Here is a 23,702-nt window from a genome sequence, read left to right as displayed (position 1 = left end):
CTTGCTCCTACAGGGCCTGTGTGACCCAAGGGTGTCTAGCTGTGAACATGTGCGACCAAGTCACCTTCAATCTGGAGTCCTAGTTGCCAATATCAACCTGCTGTGTATGCTGTGTATGTATGGGGGGGAGACTAGCAAACAGACACACAATGCTAAAAACTCGTTAAAGGCTACTACAGTAGAACCCCGCTGATAAGTTTTTCACGGGACCGTAAAAAAAACGTAAGAGCCGGAAAACGCGAGAGTCGGGGAACAGGAAAAATTGAGAAATGGGAGTAGTGGTGAACTGCACACATTATTATTTTAATTCTTACGTGTGAAAAATAGTTGTACTAGTTTCGCCCAACAGCCGAAGTATCGATTGCGATAGCAAATTAGTAGACAGCTATACAAAGTAAGAATAGTAGTTCTATCGTCCATATAAATTTATAAACATTCACTTATTAAAAATATTAACTAGCTAGCACGGTATCAGCACCCACAGGCAAACACGAACACATCACACTCGATGAGCGCGGACACGCGCTGTCAAACGCTGGCATGAGGAATTTAAGCGCCGCTGCAGTGACCTTCGTGCTGTTGTCTATCGCTTCAACGCAAACTAAGCGCAGAGAACACACAGCACGCACAAAGCTACGAGCCGCCAACGCATCTACACTGCGTAGACTCTGCCCCCAACGCAGATCGCTTTCAAGATACGGCCCGCACGACCGTGCGCCGCCGCGCAGTTGATGCCAGAGCACAACACTGCCCGCTATCCCTCCCCCCTCGCTACCTCGCCGGTGCCTCGAGCGCAACGGAAGAAAGCGCGCTTCCTCCCTGCTTTTCTTTCTTTCGCGCGCGAGATTTAGACGCGGTCGTCGGCTCCTCTCACACGCTTTCACTCGCACATACAGCATACGGCACGCGGCGATGGCGTTATCGCCCTTGGACTTTATACGGAACATCGATGAGCCAAATCAATTTTAGGGCTGCAAAGCGTCATAGACACCATCTTTAGATAGTAAATACGGATCTCAAGGGCCATACTTTTGCTGGCGCAAACCGAAAATACGTCATAAATGTCGCCCCTTGCACTTGGGCGGCCAATGCCATGGTCAAGCAACCAAGCCAAGCAACATAAAAAGTCAAAATGACCGCTCGGGCCGGCGCGGGGTGGCAGTTCGCAACGTATGATGCGGGAACGGTCCCACAGATGCGACGTAACAGCGGGGTTACCTATGCATTGGGTTCTATGGGAGCTGTGCCGGGAGCACCCGAAAACGACATAATAGCCGGGAAAACGCAGCACCCGGGAACATAACAGCGGGGTTCTACTGTACCTAGTACTATTGGGGAAGCACTGCTCAACATCAACATGCACTATCTAATCCGTTAACATAGCCATTATCAAAGCTTAATTCAGTCAATAATCTAGGCTAGACATACTGGAGTAAAGGAAAAAAATGAAAAGTATGCAACGAATATATATTGACACTGCCTGAAATATTGTTGCTATTTGTGAAGTCGTCATTATGTCTGCAAATACCTCGTGCACCTGTATATGACTGCATTACCAAGATTCTTCAGAGAAATGCACCACAAGGCACAATGGTAAAGTAGTTGTAAAAGCAACAAACCTTGAGGACATTAGTCTCATGTGCACCCAACAGGCAACCCAAGGTGGCCATGATGCGGGTCACGTTAGTCCTTACAGATGGCTCAGAACACTGCAGGCCCACTTGAGTGAGGACTTTAAGCTCTTCATCAGAGACACTAGGCAGAAGTGGTGTGCCACCATTTCCACTGCTGACGACAGATGAGGCTAGAGTCTGCAACACTGACCTGCAGGCACTGGTGCTTGCCTCCAAGAGCTCAAGATCTTTGGAATCTACAACAAAACCATTTTAAACACATTCATAAAAATCTAAATGTTTATAATGTGGTGATAATTAACTGCCATGCAAAATGAATAGGTTAAAGAAAAAAAGTTAAGGTTACTATTTGGTTTCTGAACCAAACTAGTTAACTGTAGAAGCTGAGGCTTACGAGTGCAACAGTAACTACGAAAAAAATGTTACGACTAGTGTTGCCATGGCATTCCTTGCTTGTTTCGAAGGCCTTTCACCTGATATGTCCTCTAACGGTGCTAAATATGCAAGTCTGAGTATTGAAAGGAGAGCCTTTGTATAGAAAACATTCAAACAAGCTTCTAATGACAGTATTACAGATGCTGATAGCAAGGGTGTGCATTTTCTGTTTCTTCTTCTGTTGTCAAGAGTGTAGAGATGTGCACTTTGTGCCAATACGAAAGGGGACACTTAATGTGTTCAAACAGATTCATGCTAACGTGCAAGCTAGAAGCTCACTCCCTGCTATTTGCCAAAATATTTCTCGTACTAAAGATCCTGCTCATGGCATCATCTTTTACTTTAGTGCAGAAGGAAGGAAAATTAGTGAAATGCAAGTCTGGTGTGCCCTTTCATATTTGTGCATATTTGTCTCCTCAGAGCAGAAGGAAATGCCAGATTTGCGAAGCAAAAGCAGCTTTTTATTCATGGAGGTTTGCCTCCTGCAATGTATTTAAAGCTTTTTAGAGAAGTGAGACCTTGGGGACCATGCCCTGGGCCTTTGATTGGTTCATCTGTTGAAACAAGGTATAAAAACAGGCTAGTTGGTAATTCATAATCAAAGTGACTACAGTGCAGAAACAGACAAGCAGATGAATAACAGGGTCAGACACAAAATGTATCTGTTGCTATTATTCATCCACTTGTCTGTTTCTGCACTGTACAGTGGAATCTCGATGATACGATCATGGCTAATACGAATTTCCGGATGATACGAATTTTTCTGAGGTCCCGGTCGAGCCCCATTATTTTGCAACGTGCTAGAGAACGGTTGTTACGAATAGATTTTCGACCCGCGTCGGCTGATACGAATAAACGCCACCCCACCGACGGCCGCGAAAGAGAACAGCGCGCAGTCACGCGAGTTTTCCCTTTCTCTTTTGGTGCGGAGGCGCGGACGCGACGCCGGACAGCGTGGAAGCCGCGACTGGGCGCGAAGAGTTTGAAGCGGGGGCGCTTTTGTTGCTTTTGTGCTTTTCTTTTTGCCTCTTCACTCGCTGCGGCGGCCGTGCTTCCCCACGCGCGGCCGCCGCAGCAAGCGAAGGTTCGTGCGGTCTATCGCTTCAACGGCAACTGAGCGGCGTAAGCACACCACATACAAAGGTCAGACCCGTGTGGAGATCGCTTTCAAGATACTATGCGCGACAACACCGACAGCCGGCACAGGCGCAAAGTACAAAAACGCATTTGTTGGAAGAGTAGGAGCCCCCCCCCCCCCCCACTCCCTCCCTCCCGCGCTACCTTCCTGCTTTGCTCCTTTCGCGTGAGGAAATTTCGTCGCCAGTTACCCTTGTGTGTGGTTGCAAGATACGCATTTGGCGCCGCAGCACAGCGTCGCCCCCCCTCCCTCCCATACCCCCACGGCCTTTCACGCAACGTAAGTCGCGTTTGCTCTCCGCTGTGCGTTCGCTGCCCGTGAAGGTGCGCGTCCTTTCACTCGCACATACGGCGCACGGTGACGACTTTATTGCCCTTGGACTCGTGCTCCACGTCTCATGCTCCTCCTCCGCATAGCATTCGTTGATCTCCTCTCCCATCGGTGGGCGCACCTCGTGCTCGCTACCGCCCTTGTTGGCGAGATTTTCCCGCGGAAGCCGCAATTTCGTCTCACACGGCTGCACTGCACTGTAAGCGGTATGCGTATACATGGAGTTCTATGGGAGGGTAAACGGGAGTTGGAAAAGGCTGCGTTGCAGCCAGTTCTGCACTATAAACGGTTACGTTATAAGTGGTCTATACTGTAAATGCTTTTTACGTACGTGTGCCTGAGTGAGTTCACCTCTCGACTCTTTAATTTAGCTAGTTTTAATTGTGTTTCGATGATACGAATTTCGGCTAATACGATTTTTTTTCGTGACCCCGTGAAATTCGTATCATCGAGATTCCACTGTATTTGCATTCATTATCTGTTGAGTCAAATAGTGCCAGTAATGAACCTTTAAGTTCCTTATGACAAGCATATATCAAGTGGCTAGAGTTTAGCCACCGCATTTGATAGCAGAAACATCAGTGTAATGTTTTACCACTGCAAATTGACATGACTCGCTGATTAGTTAGCCGGAACCCGAGTTTGAAACGTCAAAAAAAAAAAAAAAATATCGCTCCACGGTGTTCAGAAGCATCGAGAGGCATCAAGCAATAAAAAAGAAGAGAATACAACAGCGTTTCACACAGTCTTAATTGCTTGTGTGATGCCACTACTGCACAAGTGCATCTGCAAACCAAAAAGAAAATAAAAAGATGAAAAATTTAAATTAGGTGTGGTGCTGCATTGTGTGGCATGAGCAGAAGCACCCCTCACCCGGCTTGTTGAGACGTTGCCGAGCTACGGTTCATTCCATTCGCATTCTAAACAGAATGAGCCGGACAGCAGGTCGTTATAAGTGGACAGCTCTCTCATAGACTCTTTGCGAAACATTTTGGTTGTTGTTAAACTGTTTGTAGGGGCCACAAGTTCGCTTTGAAATAGATTGCGATATGTGGACTCAACTGTACTCTGTATACTCTTAGCATTTTTTTTAAAGCATTATAGCGCTTCTTCCCATACACTTTACTGAACCTGACTGTTGCCTCGAAGCTGTAGCACTAAAATGGCACTAATGCAAGAAGCAGCCATCGTACCTCATGCGCCTTGGTATAGATCGATAACACATCAAATGTGTTCAGACTGGCATGAGACGAGCACATTGCGACGGAGTGCTCACTGTATGCCATTACAAGAACATATGGACCGTAGCATCGCAAACCACCTCAGTAGTTCTAATGGCTCTAAAGAGGAAGTACACCCACAGCAGCTGAGATCGCAGAGCAATGTCACTATACTACCCAAATAGCTGAAGAATGGGATCACAGATAGCAGCAGAAGCAACACCTTGAACACTATGCTTTCATATTACGACAACACAAGATGAGTCCACGCCCACAATAGTGACTGGGGTATTTTCACATATCTAACTCCAAAAACAAATAGTTTCCAGGTTTTGTGAAGAATTCCTTGGAACTGGATCTGGTCAACACAGACCTAATACCCACCATAAGAACTAGAGGTATAACTGATCACATATTGCAAGAGGTACCGCAAAAACTTGCATACAAATAATAGTACAAGGCTTTTTTTTCCAAATTTTACATGCATAGTATTTTCCTTCTCATATTATATTTGTGTCCCAAAACTTTCCACATTATTCTACGCACAGGGTCTTGATAATGAAATGTGGCAAGCAGCGTGCATCAATCATCAATTTTTGTCAAGCACTGTGATGGATGGAAGTAGAAAACCGAAAACGTGGACACCCATTTCTGCATGCACGCTGGCCATCATCCCTTTTCTCTGTTGTCAAGGTGCACGATGGCAGCACCACCATGATTGTGGCTGCCGAAACTACAAGTAACAAAGCCACGCCGTGGTGACAGTTCAGAGTGATTGAAGCGTGCTGCCGGGGCTGGCGAGGACGAAAAACACTTCTTGTGTGCATTTGCGAGGTCCCAAGGAAGGTGGCTTTCCTGAAATTGAGGAGGCCTCAGCAGCCTAAGCCTACATTAAGCTGGCACTGCTCTCTGCATCTTGCAGCGAATGTCAAGCTATCGCACCACACTTCACACAACGTTGTGCATGCTACATGCTATACGCACGATCACACAATGTCGCACAATGACTGCATCGATCACCGCTGGCAGCCACTCGGCCCCTGAACAAGCTACCTTTCGTTCACCGCAAGTGAGCACACTTTTCCAGTACTTTGGTCATGGAACACATGCATTAGCCTCATGTCTTTTAACTCATTCATGTTGTGCTTGTTCAATTAGAGCATCACAGCATTGCAATGCGTGCCTCAGGCTAGTAGGCACTGGATGAGCCTTTTTATGAGCACCGCTGACTTCTCATTACATAGGCGCACTTGTCTGCACGCGTTTAAGAAGTGTAGAATATCGAACGCTCTGGGCGGCACCTCTCCGTGGAACCACGGTGCATTATTTAGAAAAGCAAGGGTCAATAAGCAGGCAGCATGGCTTTATTAAACAAATATTATAAAAGTCCGGTAAGTGTTCATGACATGTCGGAAAAATCTCTTTCCTTCTTGCGGACCTAAATTTACCCCTCACATTACATCCGGATTCTATTATATTGTCACCTGTAGTAGTGGGAATAGGGCAAGCGCAGAGGAGCAAGAAGAACGAAGTGCGCGTGCTAACCGCCCCGCTCGATGGTTAGCTCTCGCCGCCATTTTCTCCAGAGCCCAGCTGCTCATAAATAAACGTCGTTAGCCCCCTTTGAAGGCGCGTGGCAAAGTGGTGGAGGTGCTGGGTACTTCTCACTCATGCCGCAGACTCCTCCTGGGAGCGGAAGCACCAGCCCTGTGTTAGTCGATACTCCCGTCCATCGGACCAGCCGCAGGATCCGGGGACTGCCTCCTGAAGATACTGAAGACCCCACAGTGCTTCAGACTACCCCAACCGGTATGGAACGTTCAGTGACGAATCGGTATACGCTTCAAAATCCACTGGTGCCGAAGTCGTTCCATGGCGACGTCTTCGAAGACGTCGAAGACTGGATGGCCGACTTCGAGCGCGTGGCCGAATGCAACGAATGGGATGACGCGACTAAACGTAGGAATGTCTACTTTTGCCTGGAGGACGGCGCGCGTACATGGTTTCAAAACCGTGAGGAGCAACTGACGTCGTGGCGCGACTTCCGTCGTCAGCTACTAGACACTACGCCAGTCCCGATCGCCGCGAACGAGCCGAACGAGCAATCCAGGCCCGAGTCCAGCTTCCCAACGAAAGCGTTACTGCGTTCGTCGAAGATATGACGCGCCTCTTCAGACGAGCAGACCCTGGAATGACCGAGGACAAGAAGCTGCGTCACCTGATGCGAGGGGTGAAGGAGCAACTCTTCGCTGGTCTGGTGCGCAATCCTCCCAAGACTGTCGCCGAATTTTTAGCCGAGGCTGTAAGTATGGAAAAGATGCTTCAGCATCGCTCGAACTTTTATGATCGGCAAGTGAACGCGAGTACTGACATTTTGACGGCCATTGGAAACAATAATGACAACCTTCGCGAACTCATCCGCACCGTTGTGCGCGAAGAACTAATGAAGGTTTATGGCACGCCACAAGCCACGGTGAGCTCCATTGCGAGTGTTGTAAAAGATGAAGTGAACCAAGCGCTCCGGTCCAACTTTCCTTTTGCTAACACCGCGCCTGTACCTTCTGTACACCACCGTGCGACCTACGCAGAAGTGTTGAGACAGCCTGCTTCGTCCCCGCCGCTGTTTGTCCAGGCCGCTCATCCGGTTGCACTTCCACCAGCCTCACCGGTGCCGTACATCGAGGAACGACGCACGCCTCCACCGTTTCACCATGCCGCTCCTCCGATTGTGCTTCCGCAGGAGCAACCAGTACATTACGCCGACGATCGACGCATGTCCCCTCGGAAGTCAGATGTTTGGCGCACTCCAGATCGCCGTCCTCTGTGCTTCCACTGTGGTGAGGCAGATCATTTGTACCGCCAGTGCCCATACCGACGCCTTGGGTTGCGGGGCTTTTCCGCCTACTCGCCACCACCCGACTGGGCCAACGACCTCGGGACATTGAAGATTATCTCGCTCAGCAACACATGCCACCGCCTACCGGGCGGCAGTCGCGCTCGCCGTCGCCAAGGCGATTTCACCATCGCCTCAGCGGTATTCGAGCAGACGGTCGCCAAGTCCCCGCCGGGAAAACTAACTCCAGCGACCTTTGGGGGCGAGGCCGCTGGCAGTCGACGCGCTGAAGACCTCCGATCGACGCGAGTAACGAAGGGTACCGGACCGACATCAACTGCAGCTGAACGGAATGACCGGCTTTCGCTCGACATACCTGTGGTGATTGACGGTTATGCGGTTAGCGCTTTAGTGGATACCGGAGCGGGACTATTCTATATTAAGCGGGAAGATGGCGACGTTTCTGAGGAAAGTAATTACACCTTGGCATGGTTCGCAGATTCGTACGGCTGGTGGTCACGTCGTTACTCCACTGGGAACCTGCACGACAAGAGTTCGGATTCGAGGATCGACATTCGTGGCGAGTTGCCTTGTCTTACGAGAATGCTCCCGCGACGTCATTCTCGGAGTTGACTTCCTGCAGGAATACGGCGCTGTTATTGACTTACGGGGAGGTGTAGTCACGTTCTCAGCCGACCAAGCAATCGACACAAACGCCGACAAACGACGTGACGACGCGCTACGTGTTTCCGCCGAAAGTGTTACGCTTCCTCCACGAGCCAGTGTTCTAGTCGAAGTGATGTGCGGTGGATTGCGCGAAGGTGGAGTGGTCGCAGAAAGTAACTTAGCGTATCTACTGACGCAAGGTGTTTGTGCGGCCAGAAGTGTGCTACAGCTTCGTGATGGCCGATCTAAGTTGCTAGTCACCAACTTTAGTAACGAGCATCGACACCTTTTCCGCGGTACTTCCATAGCGTTTGCCGAAGAAATAGAACACGTTGCTGAATGTTTTGCCCCTGAACCAGTGAGGATGGCTGACAAGGCACTGGGCAACGTCGACATTAATTCAGAGTTGTCTCAAGACAAACAGGCAGCATTGCACGCGCTCTTGCTTGAATTCAGGGCATGCTTCGCAAGCTCGTCTAAGGTGCGCCAGACTTCAGTTACAAGGCACAGGATCATCACATGCGACGACGCACGCCCGATACGCCAGCAGCCCTACCGCGTGTCGGCAAAGGAACGCGAAGCGATTCGTACGCAAGTACAAGAGATGCTTGAAGACGGCGTGATCGAACCTTCCAACAGCTCATGGTCGTCTCCGGTCGTTCTTGTCAAAAAGAAAGACGGAACGCTACGCTTTTGCGTCGACTACCGGAAGCTCAACAACATAACTAAAAAGGACGTGTACCCACTGCCACGTATCGACGACTCGTTAGATCGACTGCGGCGTGCCCAGTACTTTTCGTCACTCGACTTGAAAAGTGGATACTGGCAGATCGAGGTAGACGAACGAGACCGCGAGAAAACTGCCTTTGTGACTCCCGACGGCCTTTACGAATTTCGAGTGCTCCCTTTCGGTTTGTGTTCAGCCCCAGCTACTTTCCAGCGAATGATGGATACTGTCCTCGCTGGATTGAAGTGGCAGACTTGCCTTGTGTATCTTGACGACGTAGTTGTCTTTTCTGAAACATTTGAGCAACATCTTCATCGCCTGCGGCATGTGCTAGAAGCGCTCCGATCGGCTGATCTCACGCTTAAACCAGAAAAGTGCCACTTCGGTTATGAAGAGCTCAAGTTTCTTGGACACGTCGTCAGCGCCAAAGGAGTTCGACCCGATCCCGAAAAACTTGCCGCTGTAGCAGCTTTTCCTCCTCCTGCCGACAAGAAGGCCGTCCGACGCTTCCTGGCTTGTGTGCGTATTATCGCCGCTTCATTGACAACTTCTCGAAGATTGCGGAACCCCTGACTCGCCTTACCAGGGATGACACGCCATTTACCTGGACGCATGAGCAACAGACGGCCTTCGCTGACCTACGACAACGCATGCAGTCAGCACCCGTCCTGGCACATTTCGACGAAGAGGCTGACACCGAGGTGCATACTGACGCCAGTAACATCGGCCTTGGCGCAGTACTCGTCCAACGTCAAGACGGCACTGAAAGAGTAATTGCTTATGCTAGCCGCTCGCTGTCCCGTGCCGAGGCGAACTACTCTACTACAGAAAAAGAGTGTCTCGCGGTCGTCTGGGCGATCACGAAGTTTCGCCCTTATCTCTACGGCCGCCCCTTCAAAGTGGTGACAGACCACCATGCTCTATGTTGGTTGGCGAACATACGCGATCCTTCAGGACGACTGGCACGGTGGAGCTTGCGGCTACAAGAATTTGACGTCACTATAGTTTATAAGTCTGGCCGCAAGCACGAAGACGCCGACACGTTGTCGCGTGCTCCCGCCGAATCTGTCAGTCGACAGTCAGAGGACGACGACGGCTTCCTGGGCGCCCTCACTACGTCGGACTTGGTCAGATGGCAGCGTGACGACGCTGAAATTCGACCTCTAATCGACCACTTAGAGGGCCGTCAAACAACGCGCTTCACACCCTTTCGCCTCGTCTACGGCCGCGAAGTACAGACGATGCTGGACGCTATGCTTCCGTGCCACGACTCCGAGCACCTAACTACTGACGCCGAAGAGTTTGCTCAGCGCGCTGAGGAGGCTCGCCAGCTCGCGCGGCTGCACATCGGTGAGCAGCAAGTCTCAGATGCACGGCGCTATAACATCCGTCACCGGCAAGTGCGCTACAGTCCCGGAGACCAAGTGTTGGTGTGGACCCCTGTTCGCCGCCGTGGCCTTTGTGAAAAGTTGCTCAGCCGGTATTTTGGCCCATACAAAGTGCTGCGCCGCATTAGTGACGTGAACTATGAAGTCGTTCCAGACAGTGCGGCGCAAACACGGCGTAGACAACCACCTAGCCCTGACGTCGTTCACGTCGTACGCATGAAGCCCTACGTTGCGCGCTCGTGATTTTTACGCTCCCATTTGCACCTCATGCGCTTACCTCTCTAGAGACGTAGAGCACTGTTTCTAGCTACGCTGCTGTAGCTATCACTGTGTTCTGTGCTCGAGCATTTTCATTGAGCGTGTTTTGTTTTTTGTTTTTTTGTTGTTGTTTTTTTTTCCTTTCCCACACCACTTCTTGAGCATCGAGGCGATGCTCTTTCCGAGGAAGGGGGGAAATGTCACCTGTAGTAGTGGGAATAGGGCAAGCGCAGAGGAGCAAGAAGAACGAAGTGCGCGTGCTAACCGCCCCGCTCGATGGTTAGCTCTCGCCGCCATTTTCTCCAGAGCCCAGCTGCTCATAAATAAACGTCGTTAGCCCCCTTTGAAGGCGCGTGGCAATATTCAGATTTTACGGGTATAAAAAAATAGAAGATATGTATCATACTTTAACATACACTGTACCTTGTCCACGGGCAGGGAATCATCTATGGAGCACCAGAATCATCCCAGTGTCACACCCAGAGCCACAATAAGCATATATGAGCTTAAGAATTCTGTATATTGCACAGTAACACTGAAATGCTATTACACTCATGTATAGACATCAGAGAGGAACTCTACATTTGCATATATACCATATGTTTGTGCTTACCCATTTGCACAAATGCCAGTTGTGCCAAACATGTCCACATGCTAACCAAACCAGAAATTCCACCAAGATCATCCGGAGCCAATGCCTGAACCATATTGCCAATGCAAAGCAGGGCGCGGCACCGAACTGCATGAACCCTGAAAAATGGCATATTATACATATTGTAAAAGCTAGAAACATCTCCCAAAAACGTTGTCCGATTTAATGGTGTAATCCATCACTTAGAGCACATTAGTGAATATTCTATAGCAAACACACTAGTCTTCAAACTCGCAGCAATTAACAGAATCTCCATGATACGTCTGTAAACATACAATCATTTCTAGAGTAGTTATCTACTGCACAAAGCAATCACACGCAAAAAGCACGCTGCTTATATCTGTGGGCATAAACTGTTTTGTTACAATATCAATTTACAGTGAAATCTCGATACGATCTTCACGGGAACCGGAAAATAAAGCGTATCATCCGAAAATCATATTAACAACTAAGTTGTATTATCGGGAAAAGGGAAAAAAAAAAGAGTACCATCCCAAAAAACATATTACACAGAATCGCATCAACGAGCTTCCACTGTGTATTCTCCATGACCTCTAATAAATGCAGATTAGGCAGTCTAGATCTTTCAGCCAGTCTAGACCTTTCAGTGTAAACACATGCATGCAAACACACATAATTACTTCTAAATAGATTTATTGCATGTTCTGGCTTTTAAAAACTGACAGCACACAGCTGCTTAAGGCCTAATTTAAAGCCAGCTCACAGCTAACTATGTTTTTTTGTGAAGTTTCTTCACAACACTTTTTCACTGAGGAGTAAACAACAAATGTATCAATGGCATAGGTTAAGGTTATTACCTATACCTGAAAAACTGCTACCTGTAGCCACAAACTAGATAGGTTAGTGACTATGGGCACACTTATCCAAGAGAATGTCACAATGATTACAACATACTAAGCATACTGACAACATACTATTGTTTCTGTATTGTATATGTAGGCATGGGCACTCTAGAAGCAGGAAAACATATATTATTCTTTTTTTTAGATGTGGAACAGACTACAGTATAGTATGATCACTTGCCCTAGGAAAAAGTATCATTCATCTCACCGAGTCCTAAATCAGGAATTCAGATAGACTTATCTAATACCCCAGTCACACGTGGTACTATCATCGCGATGAACTCTGATTCGAACGCATTTCTGAATTTCGATCGAAAGTGCCCCATGCAACACTGGTATGATTAAAAGTATGATCACTGGCAGAGCTTGTGAAGTTTATGTAATACGAATGATGTGAAAAATCAAAGCTTCTTCACATATAATGCACACATTTTCGAGCTGAAAGAGCATTTTTGTACTTTTTGCACGACTATTGCACTACACCTCTGAAACTGACTATGCAGCCAGCTTGCAGGGAGATAACTGTTTCACAGCTTCGGTGCTCAGAAAACTTTAGCATTAAAGTGTGCACATTTAGAAATCATAGACAATTACATGAAAATGCAAGAGTCACACACATGCTTCTTGTTCTGTTCTCTTCATTTAACCGTGTTAGCAGCAAAGTGGTGGTTGGTTATTTGGTGGAAGTTAGCCCGATGAGGTCCATTGGCCTGCATCGAAATTGGTTGCAAGCTTGTTGCAATTTAAATGAAAAATTTGACACGTAACCAGTTTGAAATTGGCATATTATGCAAACAAACCGAGAGAAGCTCTCAGCTGCAATGTGATTTTATGGGTCGTCCTATCAGCATATAAACAATACTTTTTCTCCAGATATATGGCTGTTACCTATTTTGTACATGAAACTGTTCTCCCTCTCTCAAAATGTGTCAAACATGAAGTCCATTTCAACACCCTGTTTCTTTACAGTGAAGCTGCATAAAAATGTTAGAATCAATTTGCATTCAAATAAAACATGCACATGGGAAATTGAAGGCACCTCAGTAATTTATAGGAGTCAAGAAATTATCCAAGCCTCATGCATTGCAGATAACAACACTCACTGGGTCATTTGAAACAAATGCTGTAAGAGAACTAGAAGTTGGACTGAAAACTGTTTTGCAGAAATAAAGTGGGTACGTTGCGCAACATACTGGGAAATTTAAAATACAGTTAAACCAGGATATAAGGAAATTGACAAATTCCCGAAAAACTTTGTTATAAAGAGGATTTCGTTATATGCAGGTTCGGCACGAAAATTCGAAAAAGAAACGCTTACCGTATTACTCGATTCTAACGGGCCCTCGATCGTAACGCGCACCCGTTTTCCGTTTTCGTCGAAGCACTCATCCTTGGAATGTCACACCAGGTACTGGATGCGTGGACGCGTGTCCTTTCGCACAAGCGTGAGGCATCGGAAACGAAGAGTGAGCGTCATGATGGCGTCGTATAGTGTTACAGTAGAACCCCGCTGCTACAATTGCGGGTGCTGCGTTTTCCCGGCTGTTATGTCGTTTTCGGCCGCTCCCGGCACAGCTCTCATAGAACCCAATGCATTGGTAACCCCGCTGTTACGTCGCATCTGTGGGACCGTTCCAGCATCATACGTTGCGAACTGCCACCCCGCGCCGGCCCGAGCGGCCATTTTGACTTTTCAAGTCGCTTGGCTTGGTGGCTTCACGATGGCATTGGCCGCCCAAAGTGCCGGGGGCGACAACTATGACGTATTTTCGGTTTCCGCCAGCAAAAGTATGGCCCTTGAGATCCGTATTTGCTATCTAAAGATGGTGTCTATGACGCGTTGTGGCCCTAAAATTGGTTTTGGCTCGTAGATGTTCCGTATAAAGTCCAAGGGCGATAACGCAGTCCCCGCGCGCCGTATACTGTACGTGCGAGTAAAAACGTACGAGGGGAGCCGACGACCGCGTCTAAATATCGCGCAAGCAGCAGGGGTTTGAATGAAGGGAGGGGTAAGGTGATGCCCGCGGCGGCAAGTTCGCCAGGTCAAGGGATGCAGGCCCTCCTCGCACACGCTTGCACGCACGCACGCACACGTGCGCTCGCTTCGCATTCCGTCGCGGTGGAAAAGGTGCTTCCGGCTGCTGCTCGCGCAAAAATGACAAAATTTGGGGCGAAATCTCTAGTTGTCGGCAGGGAAAATTCGTTATTTCGAGGGGGTCTCCCGCTGCCACTTCGTTACGTGGAGGTCTCAAATACATGTGCTTCTATGGAGCAACGGCGGGGAATAGAAAAACGTTGTTATATCCAGGAATTCGTTATATGGAGGTTCGTTATAAGCAGGTTTAACTGTATCTTGGTTACTTTGGAAGGTCAGAGAAATTTTTGAAGTCATGCTAACTGAAGGACACAGCAGAGATCAAAATGATAGCCATATGAAAACATGAATTAAACAGCAGTAATACAGGGGACACCACAGAGCAACTATAGGGGATGTGTGGGTCAATTAGACAAGGCAGAATAAATTATTAATTTCATGCTTACACCTTATTACAAGTACAGCTGATCTGGGCAATGAAGATTGCTTTATGGAATTGTAAATGTCTACGCGTGTTAGAGTGGGGTGCATTCAGCAGCGAGCAACATACTACAAGAACAGAATACATTATCATTTTCGCATTGAGAACAAAATACCATAACTGATATTGATGTCCAGAAGATTTCAAGTGCCACGGTGGCATTATCCTCTTTGATGAGAAAGTGTTTTGGTCAATGATCTGCTAAGTCCCACAATTCTAAGTTTTCTTAACCAGAAAGCTTTGCAGATTCGGAGCAGCTGAAAACTCTCCAATAGCTTTCCAAGAGCTGCACCAACACACAATAGCAAATGCATCTACATTTATATGCATATGTAAATAAATTGCAATGAAAGGTTCACCTTTCACAGTTTTACAGTGTTTATGACTTCATGAGCAAAGTCATTTAATAAAGCACGTGCTATCAAAACGTGCTTGTTTATGGGAGCCCCTTCAAACACTAAATTTGAAATAGTAGCTTCTATTGTGGCAGCAGTAATTGCTTTTTCTTCCTTTTTGTAACACCCAAGCTTTTAAGAACAACAAGGTGGAGTTAAGGGATGCCCTGAAATAGACAAAAACAAGCAACTGTGTTCATTTTGTCAAATGAAAAGCAGTACCTTTTTGGCACTGCGGCTGAAAGCTTGTGTTCGCCAAGACAACTGCCAAATGCATCATCCATTTGGCTTACATGGTCCAGGACTTTGTAGACAATGTTCTGTGCCATCAGAGCCTCATGAAATTCAGAAGATATATTCAGAGGGAACTGAAATAAAGATAAAAGTATTTTAGTCCATTGTCATGGTGCTGTCACTAAAGGACGATCATGTGGGTTCTTACAATGGCAGAAGTTTCCTCAGTCTCCATGTCACCATCAAAGGTATCTGAGCTATCGTCAGAAACGTCAACATCTTCAGACTCGTCATCACCTGTGCCACCATATGAACACAAATTATATCAATGTTGCATAAATTGTGTCACAAAAACAAGAAACTTCGAAACAGCCCAAGAAAAAAAAAAAAAATTATATACAGGGTGTTTCAGCGAACACTTTCAAAAATTCTTAAAGGTTGCCTGTGGCAGATAGCACAATTCTAGTTCATGAGCTGGTCTACTCGAAGAGGCGGACATTACTTGCACAAGAACTTGAAATGCATAATCGAATAATTAACAGAAATTCACTAATTAAGTTTTTAACTAATTACTTGATGGCCCATATTGCAATTTACAAATTGTAGCCGTGGAGTTCGCAAGGCTAAAGCTCCCTCTAAAGCCACTGGCTGTTTTCTGACCTGCACCCTTGGTCAAGAGCAGGCCTTATGAAAGCCAGTTATGTGAATTTGGTTCCCAGTTGCAGCAGCTGGATGTAAATATTTATATGTACAAGCAAATGAAAGGGATACCACTGCTCACATTATGGTGCACACTGCAAACGGTGCTAACACATGGCCCAGCTGCGTCAATGTAACACACCTCATAACCTGTAATCTAAGATTGCAAATATAATAATACACTACTTGCCTTCCTAGTGCAAACATACACTATCACCATGTGGGACAAACTGCAAGCAGTTTTCATTATTAAAGGAGCCCTGAAACACTTTTTGAACATACTAGTAAAAGAACGGTGCCGATCTGTCGTAGACGCTGCTGTGAACATGTGAACTAACTATTACTGCACTGCATGCAGCAAGGAATTTACAATTTTGTGTCAAACACCATGAAAAATCGCTTGCCCTCGCTTCTGCAATGCTTAGTTAGAAAAGTGTTTCAGGGCCCCTTTAATACACACCTTTGGTTTTATGAAGTTTTTTGTGCAAGTACCTTCTCCACAGCAGAGGTTGGAAAGAATTTCCAGGGCAGTTTGCTTGGCCATCAAGGCATCCAAAACTAATGCAACGATCCGATCAATGGTCTTCTCCTGTTCAAAGTACAATTTATAAGAATGAGTTGTCACAACACGCGGTCAGAGTGGCTAAAAAGCTACTTACTTCCTCTTCTGCTTCTTCTGTGTCCACATTTCTCCGTTTTGTGGCTGCCTATACATAGCATGCCAGAAAGTATACACAAGTATTCTTCAATCAGTCAAGCTAACTCATAATGATTTACTCTTAAAAAATCATTTATTCGGGCATTTTATGGCTACAAACTGCACTGCATAACTAATTTGTACAGTGCCATTGTGCCATTTCCATTTTCAGACAATGGAAAGAGTAGCAACCAGAGAGAGTTGAAATGCCCTCAAATAATAGAATCTTGTCAGTATGAATGTATAAATAAAAATTGTGCAAGAAATTTGAATATTTTCGCAATTGCTGCCATATTTTGTATGTTATGAGGCTGGAGAAAGCAAAGCTGCTGCACAAGCCAAACCTAGCGCACAAACCCACTGTCGGATAGCACCACAAACATTACTAGCGGCCAAGGCCAGACTTGCATTGTTTGCTGGTTTAGGGTACTGTAGCAACACCTAGTTTTCTAGCACACTCTACTAGCAACACATGAAGCTGCAATGTGTGCCACAGTAACTACTGGCAGCAGCACGACAATACAAAAACAATAACAAGACAGACAAGATGAACACTGACCGATTCCAGCAAAGGTAGTAGAGAAAGTAAACGCATTATGTGCTGCCTGCGGAAAAAAAATATTTAAAAATGTAGAAATAAAACTTGTTTCATCACACAGTGCATGGCAGAAATGTCAAACCATTGGCTCCTTCTCATTTTCGATTCCTGTGCTTCAACGCTGCGACATAATGCTTCTTGAACTCCCTCCTAGTTCATCCCATTCTCCATGCTGCTGACATGGGTTACATGAAAGCAGCACCTCACACAAGTTTTATACCGAGAGCACAGCTGGCACAGTGGTGCAATTTACTCCACTTGCCTGCGATTGCCAAAAATGTCTGCATACAGAAAGACATATGCCAATGCTGCTTAAGTCTGCCTGCCCTTCTTTGTGCATGTGATGTGTCAGAATTTCATTAAATTCAAACTGCAATACATAACTACAAAAGTAGGGACAGCTGGACGATTTGATGTAGTAAAATGATGAAGCAGCACTACAAAGACAAAAAGGAGAAATGACTAGATGGTGAGCTGTCTTGTTGCAATCTTAAAAAAAAAAAAAAAAAATTAATTCTGAGCTTTGCTGTACAAAAACCACGATCAGACTATGAGGCACGCCATAATGGGGGGGGGGGGGGGGCTACGGATTAATTCTGACCACTTGGGGTTCTTTAAGGTGAACCCAATGCACGGTACACGAGCGTTTTTGCATTATGCCTCCATTAGAATCTGGCCCCCATGGCAGAGATGACATGTGCAACCTCCAGCTCAGCAGCACATGCCATAGCCACTGGGCTTACATGGTGGGTGTGTAGCAGTCTTGTTTCTTTTTTGTGTTTGTCTTCAGCGCTGTTTCATTGCAATACAGAAGTACTTCACTAAGTCGTCATAAAAAGTACATGATCTTCATCGAAACTAAAATTTTGAAATAGAAATACGAGTACTAAAACAGAAATTTCAGCTTTTTAAATTAAGGACTGTTAAAGTGAGGTGCAACCACGGCTGGACTCGACTCCGCCCTCCGCGCTCCCTTACGGCCTTTGCAATGATGGATGCTGCTACCTGCCGCCGCAACTCTGTACTTCACTTTACATATAGTAAAGCTTCAAAGTTACTTATTTGTGTGACAAAATTCAAAGCTTCAGTTATCATTTTGTTTAGACCACTTTACCTTCTAATTCAACAGCAGAGAAAGCGAAAATCACTCCGCATAAAATACACAAGACAGACTCTGTTAGGCCAAGTTCCCTGGCATGCCGAGCAACTTGGAGAACTCGGTTCAGTTTGTGATATGCCCTGTGTGCCACCTGTAGCTCCTGTAGGTGCTACTGTATGCTGCCTCGCGGCCAATTTCAAAGCACACTTGGGAACACCGGTGTGGCTTCCCATCTCTTGCTGCAGACACGAGTGCCTTTTGCAAGAACAGGCACGTACACAATTCTTAAGATGCTTAATATTGAATGCACAAATCGCCAAAACAACAGCAATAGATTTCTTTCCCGTCACTTATGATTCGTGCTTCACAGCACGAATAAAAAAATTGCCAAGCTTCATGAGACAGTCGTCCTATAAATGCTTACAGTGGCTTAATGGTGAAAGTTAATGAGGACATCATTGATCACCTATTTTATAAGCCTTCTAGAAATATTTCAGGCCAAATGGGGATCTTTAAAAAGCACCAAAGCTTCTGTAATAGGTGTTTGTGCACACCATATTTACTGGAAAGAGTTCAAAGCTTTCACTACTCCTTTTGCGACTAAACAATAGACATACAAAAATCTTACTTGATGCTGAGCCACCTTCTCTGACAACTTCTTTATTTGATCGAGTACTGGCAGAGACAGTGCCTTAGCCAAAACAGGAATGAGTGGCAACACAGCAGGCACCAAGGGAACTTCCTGAACTTCTCTGATATTTATCAGGATCCCTGCAGTGGACAAAGTCAAGTGAGGGAAAGCTCAGGGTTAGACTGGCCTAATTGAAATGTATCACAGCACAAAATGCAATGCATGCAGCTTAATCGAGATATCTAACATGCCTGTCTTCACAGAGTACAAAGGGTGGACTCGAATGCCAAATCTTATTAAAAGTGCAAGTAGTGTTTGACTATCTGGATTTCTTTACTATGCACCCAATGCTCGATACACAATAATTTCTTGCATTCCACCCCCATTGGAATGCAGCTGGTGCAGCCAAAAATCGCACCTGCCACTTCATGCTCAAAAGCAGAGTTCCATGGCCACCAAGAATCCATTAACTGTGTTCAACCGTTAAAAAAGGTGCCTAGGCTTTTGTATAAGAATTTTCAATTTGAAATTCTAATAATTTGCATCATGCGTGAATTACCTGCTAAAGCTGAGTTAATGAAAGTCAACTGTGCTCTCCAAGCATGTCTATCCAGTACAATGTTCGCCTTTATTTCTATCCCTACTCCGATTGTTTCCATACTATTTAATATGCTGTCACAGTAATCCTTCATAAATTTATTTCAAGACTTTGCTAGTTAAGGAAGGTGCGAGGTATTTAGCAGCTCAGTGAAGAATGTACTGCGTGTGTTACCTGCTGAGAGAACCTGAAGTAGTATTACACCGGGATCTTCTGATGAAATTTTGAAAATGCTCGCTTCAAAGTCATTCAGACATTCAGCCAGCTCTGCATTGTCCTCAGAAACAGCATGCAAGCAGTGCCCTGCAAAAGAGACCACAGAAATTGATGTTTGCAATTTTAAAATGTTGGCAAAGAATGGGGGAGGGGAGGGGGGGGGGGATTGAAGGACACATACACTTTAATTCCATTAGTTTGATGCTGGTTAATTAAATCTGCCTGAAGGGTCTGCCAATGGTAATGCAATGTATGGGCCAAGCCTTTCATTTTTCAATCCCAATGTACACACTTCCTGTGTGTAACAGCAAGAAAAATGGGGCAAGTTCCAATTAGTAACAAAACCTGACTTACCGCTTAATTCTACTGGGAAAAATGTGAATGGGGAGAAGCCTTACCTTCTAAATGTGCGAACAGCGCATGTATTTCATCCTAGTAGCTCTCTTTCTTTGTTTTTAAATTCCAGTGGAGGCAGGGACAGCACAGGTGTTGTGAACAAAAGGAGAAAAAGGTGCGGTGGAGGGAGGGACCAATGAAAAGGGAGCAGAATAGGCGAGGAACAGAAGGAACGTTTGAAGAAATGTTATCTTCTACCAAAGATCAATTCCATGAGATCCCGTGATTACCAAAGACCCAAGTAGTTGAGTTATTGGCAACGTTGCTAGCAAGAGACACAATGTGGCTGTGTGAGCATTGATGACGCAGGACTTGACACCACAGAGACGATAGTGTCACACAAAGTCAATACCAAAAAGGTGCTCAAACTAATCAAAGTGTTCCATGCCATGCTCTCACAAGGAATTTTTTTTTTACAACTGGCTTGACAGCAGATGACCGCCGGTTATGTTATTGCGATAGCAATTATAGGAGGACTCCAGGCGGATTTCCGCTGTCCCTATGGTGTTCCGTATAAAGTCCAAGTGCGAAAAGATCCTAACGCGCCCCGCAGCATTGTATGCTGTAGGTTTGAGGGAAAGCGTTAGAGGGTGAGCTGAGAAGTATGGTGCCTTGATGTGCACCATCTTCCCATTAGCCCAATTTCGGGCGTGAAAAAGCACAGAGGGGAGGGGGGGGGGACGCAGGCACGCAAGCAAGCACGTCTTTTCAATTCTTTTTTATAATTCTATTCCAGCCGTTGGCATGCATGGTGCAGCTGAGCACGGCTGCGCGCGCTTTATCTTGGAGACTATCTTCGACGGGTACAAAGGCTCCGTGAGCCGAGATGATTGGTGGCTTCGTCTGCGCTGTATTCTCATGCACCTAGTGTTGGAGGTTGCATAATCTCAAGTTTTGGAGATGCACTGAAACTAGTGGCAGCACGAAGCGTTCGCTCGCCGCTGCTGCCGCTCTTCATCACGCCAGCGTTCTGGTAGTGAGTGTCCGCAGTCATCAAGTAAGATCTGTTCATGTTTGCCTGTGCACACGACACCATTATTGTTCACTTGGAGAGTAAGCAAATGTTTAATGCAATTTACACGGCCATACTTACCTTACTGCATATAGCTGTCTAATAATTTGCTACCGCAAACGATGCTTCGCCTTTCGGGCGTAACTGACATTTTTTGTGTAAATGAAATAGCCAAAAATTCCAACATTTTTGCCCTTTCCTTTAATAAGACTTATTGAGGGTGACCTGCTTTCATCAGGATCAAATTAACCAAAGTGAACAGAATAGTTCACCCATATAGATATTGAGCTTTTCTAGCGTTCCAACCTGTGTCACTACTGCCCTCAATGTATGAGCATTGCATCAGAATAAAATTACCAAAAGTGCACATTTCACCTGCTACACTCTTGTCATAGCAAGAATGCACCGTTCACATGGAGCAAACAAGTGGCAAATGTTGCTTTGTTTCTACAGTTATGGATGCTGAAAATAATTTTTTTTCTATGTTTTTATAGCATTGGAGCTTTAAGCCGACCATGCCTGCAGCATGTCGAAAAAGTCTTTCTAATCTCTGACAGAAGCAGCATGGGGTAACATAAATGGCACTTACCTACAGCTGTTGCTATCTTTGTGCCATATATGCCCACATCCATACAGGGAAGCAGCACTGTCCATAACCTTTCTCGGTTGAATACAGACACCGAGGTTTCACTGCTCTCACTGCAAGTGAAGACATGATAAGAAAATAGTTTAATAATTAACCTGTGAAAAGGTGCATAGATATGGTGCACTCACCACAAATTCCACAATAAATGTACACCTTCATAAAAAACTTCAGTCTTTGAATCTATTTTCTCTTGTGACTCAGCAGGCTTCCAAGGAGAATTGTACTGCAATAAAGTGGAAAATAAATCTCAGTGCCATAAGAATACTTTCTAATATCACAAGCGATGTTCCGAGGTACCCAAATGTCACTAGGAAAACCCCGGCATTCAAAACATAGCAAAGAATGAAGCAAGGTTCCAAGGGACTGTCTTGACATGTTTTTATAATAATATTTATTTCCCACCAGAACAGAAGAGGTGAGACTAAAGAGGAAGAAATGCTTGACATGAGTCGTGCCCTTTTTAAAGCAGGCAACAGCAAGGAGCATCCTACAAATCATGTTCACAAGCTTTATAAGTCTAAAATTGCTGTTAGCCTTTCATACAATAAAATATACACCGGTAAAGTTGTTTATGTTAGTATGATTTTGACACGATGTGTGTGTGTTGCAACATAGGTGCAATAAGCAAAGTTTCTTTAACGGTGCTAAGCTAAACAGTATGCATTTACACACGTGCACACACACACACACACACACACACACACACACACACACACACACACACACACACACACACACACACACACACGCACGCACACATTGTTTTATATATAGTATTGCCTGTGCCAGACATCAATATTTCCCTATCTGAGGTGAATTTCAGTAATAGGTGGACATTATTTACACAACAAATCACAATGTACAAGTTGTTAATGTCTAAAATTCACTAATCAACCTTTTAATTGTTTGCTTAAGGACAAATGATGAAACTGCAAAATTGAAGTCAAGCAGTAGTGAAACCCTGTCTGCTTAACAGAAATATTAAGACTAGCACTACTTTCAAGATACCCATCCCTAAAATCTGCTAATGAATGCATAGGCATTCCGGTTAAGATAGTCCTTAACTGCTAGAGGCAGGTTTTGCAAAACTTGCCAAGAATACCAAAGGCATTTCATAGTATGTTTGACAGATGGAGATCTCGAAAGTGGTGCTAACCTTAGAATTTCTGCTAAGCAGACGTGACTTTTTTTCCCCCGAATGCCAATTTTGCTATAATATCAACATAACCTGCTATGACAAATACATTACCTCCACTGAGACAGCAAACCATAGTGGGACATACTCCACAAAACCACTATAATGCCTGCCAATACAGTGGTATGTATAATAAACATTTGTGTCACAATGATGACCCAGCCATAGTGCAACAACAGATTCCTTCCCTTTCAAATACATTGCATGTATGTCAATGGCCGTTCATGGGAAGTACTGTTGTCAGTACCTCCCTCTTTAACAATAACAGTGCCTTTGTACTGTTATCAGGGGCACACTACATTATTTCCCAGGCTTAGAAACTTTTGTGAAGACTGCACTCCTACATGAAGGGAAGTGCTTGTCTTTGCACTATTCTTAAGCTCATTCATTATTCCTCTGAGGTGCCGTATAGCGGTTATGAAAATTAAGAACTTTACAAATAGACCATATTTTTTACATGAAATCAAACCCAGCAACGCAAAAAAAAAGAAAAAAAAAAATACTCGATAAGCGGTGTGGTATGAAATGCTGCCGAAACCTGGAATTGCACACACCACCGCCAGAGC

General features: G+C 45.5%; 1 protein-coding gene across 1 annotated transcript in view; it reads right to left on the bottom strand.

Moving 5' to 3' along the window:
- LOC119432426 (HEAT repeat-containing protein 3-like) overlaps window positions 1-23,702 on the bottom strand; it is a 50,597-nt gene that overhangs the window by 10,780 nt on the left and 16,115 nt on the right. The window contains exons 4-13 of the mRNA XM_037699596.2: window positions 22,070-22,164; window positions 21,885-21,994; window positions 19,846-19,974; window positions 19,071-19,213; window positions 16,708-16,755; window positions 16,541-16,637; window positions 15,558-15,646; window positions 15,338-15,483; window positions 11,243-11,379; window positions 1,620-1,870 (exon numbers count right to left, since the gene is read on the bottom strand). Of these exons, the coding sequence (XP_037555524.1) occupies window positions 1,620-1,870; window positions 11,243-11,379; window positions 15,338-15,483; window positions 15,558-15,646; window positions 16,541-16,637; window positions 16,708-16,755; window positions 19,071-19,213; window positions 19,846-19,974; window positions 21,885-21,994; window positions 22,070-22,164 (1,245 nt within the window). The remainder of the gene's footprint in view (window positions 1-1,619; window positions 1,871-11,242; window positions 11,380-15,337; window positions 15,484-15,557; window positions 15,647-16,540; window positions 16,638-16,707; window positions 16,756-19,070; window positions 19,214-19,845; window positions 19,975-21,884; window positions 21,995-22,069; window positions 22,165-23,702) is intronic.

Source organism: Dermacentor silvarum, chromosome 1 (assembly GCF_013339745.2).
Source record: "Dermacentor silvarum isolate Dsil-2018 chromosome 1, BIME_Dsil_1.4, whole genome shotgun sequence".
NCBI classification, from domain to species: domain Eukaryota; kingdom Metazoa; phylum Arthropoda; class Arachnida; order Ixodida; family Ixodidae; genus Dermacentor; species Dermacentor silvarum.
The sequence above is the reverse complement of the archived record's forward strand: the minus strand, read 5'-3'. Positions and strand labels throughout refer to the sequence as shown.